Source organism: Oncorhynchus tshawytscha, linkage group LG16 (genome assembly GCF_018296145.1).
Source record: "Oncorhynchus tshawytscha isolate Ot180627B linkage group LG16, Otsh_v2.0, whole genome shotgun sequence".
Lineage (NCBI taxonomy): Eukaryota > Metazoa > Chordata > Actinopteri > Salmoniformes > Salmonidae > Oncorhynchus > Oncorhynchus tshawytscha.
In genome coordinates this window covers 80149826-80160138 of record NC_056444.1, presented here as the reverse complement: position 1 = coordinate 80160138, position 10313 = coordinate 80149826, and the positions used below count along the sequence as shown (strand labels likewise).

The 10313-nt window shown below is 43.5% G+C and overlaps 1 protein-coding gene across 2 annotated transcripts; it reads left to right on the top strand.

Annotated features, from left to right (window-relative positions):
• Window positions 1-285: 285 nt before the first annotated feature.
• LOC112247102 (protein-L-isoaspartate O-methyltransferase domain-containing protein 2) lies at window positions 286-8652 on the top strand. 2 transcript variants are annotated; one of them, XM_042299751.1, is made up of 7 exons: window positions 286-407; window positions 921-1002; window positions 1220-1562; window positions 2513-2615; window positions 2758-2929; window positions 3642-3771; window positions 6174-8652. In XM_042299751.1, exons 3-7 carry the CDS (start codon window positions 1256-1258, stop codon window positions 6635-6637), a joined length of 1176 nt encoding a protein of 391 aa, XP_042155685.1. In that variant the 5' UTR covers window positions 286-407; window positions 921-1002; window positions 1220-1255; the 3' UTR covers window positions 6638-8652. The 2 variants fall into 2 exon arrangements, with proteins under 2 accessions (XP_042155685.1, XP_042155687.1); XM_042299753.1 differs by having other exon boundaries at window positions 286-411.
• The last annotated feature ends 1661 nt before the right edge of the window (window positions 8653-10313 follow it).

The following is a 10313-nucleotide window of genomic DNA, read 5'->3' as shown; positions in this document are numbered from 1 at the left end:
TTCAACTGATTGGTGTGCTATATTAATCAGGAGTGATGAAATGTGAGCAATCATATAGCCCTACAACATACTGAAGTTCCTTTTGGAAAAAGAAAGTTATTCTCTATCACATTCACTTTAGCATTGTGCTTGTTTAATTACTATTTTATGTTTAGGCCAATTATTTTCAGAAATGGTATTAATCAATAACCAATCAGAACGTTTATTCGATTGTAAAAATATAATTTTTTAAGTAAAAATGTGTCGGATTTACATAACGTACGTGTGACGTAAGTACGTCGGCTGGTTGAACGTTTACGTGTAGCTAGCGGTGCACACTGTGTGAGCGTTTCCGAACAAAAGCCTGAAGACGAACAAATCAATAGCAGCAATCGGCATTTTAAAACGAAACAATTGATTATCAAATTGTAGGTAATTATATATTGCAGTTATTTTGGTGGCTGTATGTGTATTGTCTGTCGTCCTTGCCTTGTACCGAATCTTTGTTTTGCTGTCTGCGTGCGTGGAAGACTCAGATTACGATTGTTGTTGCCTGTTTTGTCTTTTTTCAGATTTCCAATGTGACAACCAATTTTTTTTAAACTATGTAGATAGTAACTAAGCCATTTAAATGACATGGGTTCGCGCATATGTTATTGATATATTCTGGTCAGAGTTGGATTGGGTAAGACTTTTCTCTTAACCCAAGGCACAGGTCCGCCAGGTTCTACAGCGCCATCCTATGGTCGTGTTTTTTTTTTTTCATATCTGAAAAATTCGTACCTAATGTTATTCTGAAATAGTTATTACCATCGAAGAAAATGTTCTCCTACATTTCACACTTTATTTATTGTGCTTGCATGAGTCATTTGGCAATCAAACACAATGTCTCTTGGGCATCATCAAGCTCCTTTCTTCTCTATTGCTTTATGACACAACAGGCCCAGTAAACATTTGGCTGGTAGTCCTATCATCTCCCCATTGGCGTCGTTCACTGGTACAAGCCACCGGTACAAGCCACAGGTACGGCGATCACACCTAATGTGTTGAGGAAGACTTTTTAGGTAGCTCTTTCAGTATTGGTCATTTTAATGCAAAAAGGGATGGCTGGTTTTAATCTGAAATGTACAAGATATGACATGGAGGCGGTTTTGTTGAAGTTTTTATTTAGTTAGTCATCGCAATGCAAGAGACACTTTTGAATTCAATTGCAGATAACAATTGCATTTCTCTTCTTCAGATAAAGGCCCAGAAGTTACCCTTCTCTCCAGCTAAGATGGGAGGAGCTGTGAGCGCTGGGGAGGATAATGACGAGTTGATTGACAACCTGAAGGAGGCACACTACATCCGTTCGGACCTGGTGGAGCGAGCCTTCAGGGCCATCGACCGGGCCGACTACTACCTGGAGGAGTACCGTGACAGCGCCTACAAGGACCTGGCCTGGAGGCACGGCAACATCCACCTCTCAGCACCCTGTATCTACTCTGAGGTGATGGAGGCCCTGGACCTGCACCCTGGCCTGTCCTTCCTCAACCTGGGCAGTGGGACGGGGTACCTCAGCACTATGGTGGGACTCATACTGGGTGAGTTACTTTAGCAGACGGTACAACCACTGGGCCTCATACTGGGTGAGTTACTGTAGTAGACGGTACAACCACTCTGGGCCTCATACTGGGTGAGTTACTGTAGCAGACGGTACAACCACTCTGGGCCTCATACTGGGTGAGTTACTGTAGCAGACAGTACAACCACTCTGGGCTTCATACTGGGTGAGTTACTGTAGTAGACGGTACAACCACTCTGGGCCTCATACTGGGTGAGTTACTGTAGCAGACGGTACAACCACTCTGGGCCTCATACTGGGTGAGTTACTGTAGCAGACGGTACAACCACTCTGGGCCTCATACTGGGTGAGTTACTGTAGCAGACGGTACAACCACTCTGGGCCTCATACTGGGTGAGTTACTGTAGCAGGTGGTACAACCACTCTGGGCCTCATACTGGGTGAGTTACTGTAGCAGACAGTACAACCACTCTGGGCTTCATACTGGGTGAGTTACTGTAGTAGATGGTACAACCACTCTGGGCCTCATACTGGGTGAGTTACTGTAGTAGATGGTACAACCACTCTGGGCCTCATACTGGGTGAGTTACTGTAGCAGACGGTACAACCACTCTGGGCCTCATACTGGGTGAGTTACTGTAGCAGACGGTACAACCACTCTGGGCCTCATACTGGGTGAGTTACTGTAGCAGACAGTACAACCACTGGGCTTCATACTGGGTGAGTTACTGTAGTAGATGGTACAACCACTCTGGGCCTCATACTGGGTGAGTTACTGTAGCTGACGGTACAACCACTCTGGGACTCATACTGGGTGAGTTACTGTAGCAGACGGTACAACCACTCTGGGCCTTATTGGGACTGGAAATGGGGAAATCAGCCAGCTGATTGGAAAAGTGCATTTTCTTTATTAAAATTCATTGTGGGTTGTACAAAACTCACATTGTTCTGTTGTTATCCTGGTTCCAGGTCCATTTGGTGTGAACCATGGGGTGGAGTTATATGCTGATGTGATTGAGTATGCCTACCAGAAGCTAGACTACTTCATCAAAACCAGCGAAAGCTTTGACAAGTGAGACACTTTACCTCTGATTTCCTTCCCCATCTAGAGCAGTCTAGAGCAGTCTTGTCTGTCTGTCGACATCAGTGACTTCATGTGTAGCCTGCATATGCATTTTTTGTCTCTTTGTTTATGCTGTATTTGTGTTTTTTAGGTTTGAGTTCTGCGAGCCTTCCTTTGTGGCGGGGAACTGCCTGGAGATCCCCTCTGAGAGCAGGCAGTATGACAGGGTGTATTGTGGGGCGGGGGTGCAGAGAGACCATGAAGAATACATGATGAACCTGCTGAAGGTGGGGGGTATTCTGGTACTGCCCCTAGAGGAGAAGGTGTGTATAAACACCAACACACTCGCACTGAAATGCATACATGTTCAATGAGTACTATTACCTGACCCTTACACAACAAGGATGTACCCTAATCTAGGGGTTACCAAACTGTTTTACTCGGGCCTCCTTTCTAGCATTGGAGAACACCCCCCCACACACACACACACACACACACACACACACACACACACACGTCTAATTCTACAGGCACAAGCACTGTTCATGACACAAACTGTTCACACCCCTCTTGTTGGTAGAGAGAAGTTTCAGGTTTAAATCCCATTGTCGTCCAATTCTATACATTTGACCATGTCTAATGTGTATTCATGTGATGATATCCGAGTGACTCAAACATTACAACAACATTTAAGGGCTAAACAATAAAACAGCCTGACATGGGCTCGTTGATCTGGACATTTCTCTAATGGTCTGTAATGACTGACATAACAAGAGGAACTGATGATGAAATACCCAACTACAAAATGTCACCTTGTGCATTCTACTATTACAACTTTCAACGGTAAATTGAAAGCCGGGCTGAGTTCCTTTAAAAAAAATACATGTTTTTATTATTTTTTGAAACAATTTGGGAGGGGGCACAGTTTGAGAACCACTGCTCTAATGTACCCTCTTGTTTTGCCCTTATAACTTCTTGTTGTGCAGTTATAACCTCTTGTTTTGCACTCATAACCTCTTGCTTTCCCCTTTCTAGCTAACCAAGATCACGCGTACAGGCCAGAGCAGCTGGGAGACCAAAAAGATCATTGCTGTGTCCTTCGCTCCCCTGGTGCTCCCCAAAGATTACACCAGTAACATCAAAACATCAAAGACCGCCCCACTACGTGAGTGCCTCATCAGTTTGTTGTACATGGGAGTCAGTTCAAAGGACATGACTCGCCAGACCGATTGTCGCTCTGCACAGTACGGGTTCTGTTCGCTTGCTTTCCGGTGCGGCGTGTTATAAGGACTGACAGCCGTCATTTCTCCCATTTCTACATGTAGAATCAGTCTGCACATTTCTACCGGCACTGTTTAGAGGTGCTAAGTACTCTCTACTGGCGCTGTTTAGAGGTGCTAGGTACTGTTTAGAGGTGCTAGGTACTGTTTAGAGGTGCTAGGTACTGTTTAGAGGTGCTAAGTACTGTTTAGAGGTGCTAAGTACTGTTTAGAGGTGCTAAGTACTGTTTAGAGGTGCTAAGTACTGTTTAGAGGTGCTAGGTACTGTTTAGAGGTGCTAGGTACTCTCTACTGGCACTGTTTAGAGGTGCTAGGTACTGTTTAGAGGTGCTAAGTACTGTTTAGAGGTGCTAAGTACTCTCTACTGGCACTGTTTAGAGGTGCTAGGTACTGTTTAGAGGTGCTAGGTACTGTTTAGAGGTGCTAAGTACTGTTTACTGGCACTGTTTAGAGGTGCTAGGCACTGTTTAGAGGTGCTAGGTACTGTTTAGAGGTGCTAGGTACTGTTTAGAGGTGCTAGGTACTGTTTAGAGGTGCTAAGTACTGTTTAGAGGTGCTAAGTACTCTCTACTGGCGCTGTTTAGAGGTGCTAGGTACTGTTTAGAGGTGCTAGGTACTGTTTAGAGGTGCTAGGTACTGTTTAGAGGTGCTAGGTACTGTTTAGAGGTGCTAGGTACTGTTTAGAGGTGCTAGGTACTGTTTAGAGGTGCTAGGTACTGTTTAGAGGTGCTAGGTACTCTCTACCGGCATTGTTTAGAGGTGCTAAGTACTCTCTACTGGCGCTGTTTAGAGGTGCTAGGTTCTGTTTAGAGGTGCTAGGTACTCTCTACCGGCACTGTTTAGAGGTGCTAAGTACTGTCTACTGGCACTGTTTAGAGGTGCTAAGTACTCTCTACTGGCGCTGTTTAGAGGTGCTAGGTACTGTTTAGAGGTGCTAGGTACTGTTTAGAGGTGCTAAGTACTGTTTAGAGGTGCTAAGTACTGTTTAGAGGTGCTAGGTACTGTTTAGAGGTGCTAAGTACTGTCTACTGGCACTGTTTAGAGGTGCTAGGTACTGTTTAGAGGTGCTAGGTACTGTTTAGAGGTGCTAGGTACTCTCTACCGGCACTGTTTAGAGGTGATAAGTACTGTTTAGAGGTGATAAGTACTGTTTCGAGGTGATAAGTACTGTTTAGAGGTGCTAGGTACTGTTTAGAGGTGCTAGGTACTGTTTAGAGGTGCTAGGTACTCTCTACTGGCACTGTTTAGAGGTGCTAGGTACTGTTTAGAGGTGCTAGGTACTGTTTAGAGGTGATAAGTACTGTTTAGAGGTGATAAGTACTGTTTCGAGGTGCTAAGTACTCTCTCCGGCACTGTTTAGAGGTGCTAGGTACTGTTTAGAGGTGCTAGGTACTGTTTAGAGGTGCTAGGTACTCTCTACCGGCACTGTTTAGAGGTGATAAGTACTCTCTATCGGCGATAAGTACTGTTTCGAGGTGCTAAGTACTGTTTCGAGGTGCTAAGTACTGTTTAGAGGTGCTAAGTACTGTTTAGAGGTGCTAAGTACTGTCTACTGGCACTGTTTAGAGGTGCTAGGTACTGTTTAGAGGTGCTAAGTACTGTTTAGAGGTGCTAAGTACTGTTTAGAGGTGATAAGTACTGTCTACTGGCACTGTTTAGAGGTGCTAGGTACTGTTTAGAGGTGCTAAGCACTGTTTAGAGGTGATAAGCACTGTTTAGAGGTGATAAGTACTCTCTACCAGTACTGTTTAGAGGTGATAAGCACTGTTTAGAGGTGATAAGTACTCTCTACCAGTACTGTTTAGAGGTGATAAGTACTGTTTAGAGGTGATAAGTACTCTCTACCAGTACTGTTTAGAGGTGATAAGTACTCTCTATCGGCACTGTTTAGAGGTGATAAGTACTCTCTATCGGCGATAAGTACTGTTTCGAGGTGCTAAGTACTGTTTAGAGGTGCTAAGTACTGTCTACTGGCACTGTTTAGAGGTGCTAGGTACTGTTTAGAGGTGCTAGGTACTGTTTAGAGGTGCTAGGTACTGTTTAGAGGTGCTAGGTGCTAGGTACTGTTTAGAGGTGCTAAGTACTCTCTACTGGCAGACACTCGGCCATTCTAGTTGTCTGTTCGTACCTTCTGTTTTTTTTTTTAAAGAGTTGATTGACGATAGATAACCCCCAAAATAACTTTTTGTCACCATGGAAACAATACTCACGTTAACCGTTTTCTAACTTTCCCATCATTCTCTGTGTCCTTTCCTTTGGATCATCTCTCTGGTGACCCACGGAGCAGCCACGTTTGAGGTGCGGACGTTGCAAGAGCTGGCTCGTATAGCCATCCGCCACACCCTGAGAGTGACCACGGACAACAGGGGGGGTCAGCAACGAGGCCGGGGCTCTTTTGGAGGAGGCAGGGGCCTGGGGGTCAGTGGGCTGCACAAGTACGGCCCGCGCTTTAAACGTCGGCGCATTCATCGGCGCCACTGCAACTCTGTGGTACTGAGCAGTGCCCTCCCTACCTCCGCCCCCCTGGACAACAACAATAACCGCGGGGGCCAGAAGGAGGAGGAGCAGGGAAGGGCAACCCGGGGAGCGGGAGAGGAGGCTGAGGAGGAGGAAGAAGAGGAGGAGGCAGAGAGGGAGACAGGGGAGCTACTCCGGGCAGAACCACCTATAAACATCTTGAGAGAGAGGATTCTCTGTCTGCCCCTCCCGGAGCCTCTGAAGATGTACCTGCTGTACTACCGGGAGAAATGACTTCTCCACAGATAGAACTAACAGCAGAAAACAACCAAGCAACCAGCCTTGGGCATCTACAACCCCTGACCCCTACCATTCTTCTAGGCAGGGCAACAGGCCCCCTGTTACTGACTTACTGACTGGGTCTGTATCCCTCTTGTCCTCTACATCATCCTCTCTCTCTCTCTCTCTCTCTCTCTGTGTTTTTCTTACTCAATGCCTTTTCTGTATGTGTAAGAAGCATACATATTTGACCAGTGTAATGGTAAGAGTTTCACCTCTGTGATAGAAAGGCTCCCTGGGAATCTGTAGCTTAGCTTTCTCAATGGCACAGATAGCTTTCTCTGACAGCCAAACAGATCCATTTAACTCAGAGAGTTGGGTGGGTGTGAGTTTGTGATCTATCATTCTGTGCTGTGATTGAGCCCTGGACATATGGTGTATGGTGGTGTCTGTTATCTTGTTGGAAGACTTCTTATTGGTCGTTACGTGCAGCCACAGGTTCCAGAACAGGTCTTAAATAAAGCCTTGTGCTTCATAAATGGGTGTGGAGCTGGTAGAGCTGCCTGTTGAAGATGTGTGGGTGTGGAGCTGGTAGAGGTGCCTGTTGAAGATGTGTGGAGCTGCCTGTTGAAGACGTGTGGGTGTGGAGCTGCCTGTTGAAGACGTGTGGGTGTGGAGCTGGTAGAGGTGCCTGTTGAAGACGTGTGGGTGTAGAGGTGCCTGTTGAAGATGTGGTATGTCTGAAACTGTTGACCTACATTATGATGAGTGTGGTTTAGAGACAGATATATCTAAAGTTATGCTATTGCTACTCTATTCTGTTAGCAGGTTGACCTTGGTAGACTGGCAGTGAAGACTAGGCGTGTTTTTGAGAGTCAGCATTCCAGAGAATAACTGTAGTCGACACTATGATATGATTAAGTCCAGAAGACGTTTCAGATTCAACATGATCATGAGACTAAGGTTGGCAATGCTTCTTCAATTGTTATGACGGATTCTGCTCATTTCCAGATTCAAAAGCACCTACTAGAGATCAAATTCTCTTTTTATGTTTAGTAGATTTATTTTCCAAGAGGTCCTATGAATATTTCCTAGCTCGTCCGTGTTGGGACATTTTTAATTGTTAATTCGGGGTGAAAGTCATTTTAAATTTGATTCATAGGTGGATTTAAATTGAGTTGAATTGCATTAGCTTCGGAATTTATTGGATAAAGGTGAAATCGACTCTAACCCTGGCATGTACGTTTATCTAAATATGTTCATTTGGTTTACGTCATAATCAATAGTGAAAGGATCATGTTTTTTCCCCTACATACTAGTTGTTTTCCTATTGGTCGAAAACAGCATGATGATGGGGGGGTAAAAATGTAAACAATTTTTTTTTTTACTGGTGCCAATTAATTTTGTTGATGTGTGAAGGGTTGCTTATCTTTTCTCCTGTCATTCAAAACGATTTGTTTAGTTAATATACATTTGAAGTGGATTTTTGGTGCTCATCAACACATGGGACATTGTGTTTTGTGTGTAATGCAACAGGAAAATTAAAAACAGACTAAAATATATATATTTTTTTTTAGATCTTAATCGCTACAGATTAGACTGGATGTTTTACCCTTTTTCGTCTCGACTCAAACTTTCACCCTTCAGTGCCAAACCTACAGTATGTCGCATGAAACTTGCATTCTAGTTAAAAACTATTCTGATTTGTCCTTTTTAATCGAACATTTGGAAAGATAATGCTTTCTCATTGATCGATAAATATTTATAGTGACTTGGCCAGGCAGATCGCTTTGGTCGTCCGACTGTGTAACAGTACACGTCTTGAGTTGTCGTGTTAATTCTCAATATTGTGGTAGATGACAAAGGCTTTGAGTCTTTCCCAATCTGCCTTTTATTCTGTGCTGTGGGTTAAAGGTCAAAGGTTATCATTTTGTGAATGTATGTGTTGTACTTCAGCAGTTTTGTAAGGATGTTTTGGAATTTGAGCTGTTTCTATTGAATGCTGTTGATAAAATCCTTTATGAAAAGTTGAGAATGTATAGTTCTTTAATGATTTAAACACCAGATTCACATGGAACAATTTGTAATTAAGTCTTTAATAAAAGAAATGTACAGGGAAAAAGAGGACTTCTGCATTCCCAGACAGCACCAGATCGTAGTGCACCAGCACACTCTTAACTTGGCTAAAACCATAATCAGAGATTCATCTCGGTCAAACGTCTTCTACATGGAGTCTGGGTGTGGTAAAATTTAGGGATTATCAAGCAAATTGAACATATTCTATGGCTTGGTGACAATTGGTAAGAATTTTCTAAAATCATGCAATATGTAGTGTAATTGTTAGCTTTCATAAGATCAGAGAAGTAATTTAATCAGGGGCTAACCATTGTATAAAGACTCATGGCAAATGTACACAGTGTACAAAACCATTAGGAACACCTGCTCTTTCCATGAGACTGACCAGCTGAACGCTATGATAAATCCACTTCAATCAGTGTAGATGAAGGGGAGACGGGTTAAAGAAGGATTTTTAAACCTTGAGACGTGGATGGTGTGTGAATGGGAAAGACAAGATCCTTTGAACAGGGTATATGGTAGTAGGTGCCAGGCACACCGCAACGCTGCTGGGTTTCACACAACAGTTTCCCCGTGTGTATCAATAATGGTCCACCACCCAAAGGACATCCAGCCAACTTTGACACAACTGTGAGAAGCATTGGAGTCAACATGGGCCAGCATCCCTGTGGAACGCTTTCAACACCTCGTAGAGTTCATGCCCCGACGAAGTGAGGCTGTTCTGAAGGCAAAAGGGAGGGATGGCTGCAACCCAATAAGTGTTCCTAATATTTGCTATACTCTGTGTACACATGTCCCAACATATGCTTTCACACACACACAATCTGAGTGATCACATTAAGAGAACGCATATAAAACATTGCAGTTGAGCCAACCTTAATTTATATTTTAAAGTTAACCTAAAGATTTGAACTAGCCATTTATTAAATGTGTCAGATTAAAACAAAAAGCATAAACCAATGAAACAAAATGTACATAAAATTGAAATTATACAAATCCGAAAATAAAACTTTAAATCTACACGTGTCTATAAAAATGAAAAGTGGTAATAAGTTAACTTCTCCAAATATTGAGGCCTATTTACTTGTATCATTTCTACAACTAAAAAGGTGCCGCAGGATTATCTATGGACATGTTGCTCTCTATATATATTTGTATATACTATGTCACGGGGTAGTAGAACCCTGTAGTAGCAGCAGCAAGCGGCAGCACAGCCCTCACAGTGACAGGAGGTGGGGACAGTAGTCACACAGTGCAGGTTTCAACCGTGTGAAATAAGACTGCATATTTATCCAAAACATACACGGAAAGCTACCTTCATTTTCCACACCAAGTCTATTTCATTTTGATGGAGACCTCTGATATAGTAGGTAGAAGAGCTCCTGCTTTTTTCAGTACAGTATTTCATCCTGCTCTTGTTAACCTATAAAATGTCTTACGGACAAGTATGTTTTACATTAGTTATTAGTCCCAACCTTCAACTCCATTCAACCCCTCCAATCTCTCTCAAGTACAAGAAATCGGTTGATTCCAAGGAACACAGCCAGACGGGAGGTTGATAAAGATGAGGCTGGGGAAACAATACAACCCCTCCATCCTCTCCTTTAGCCTGTCC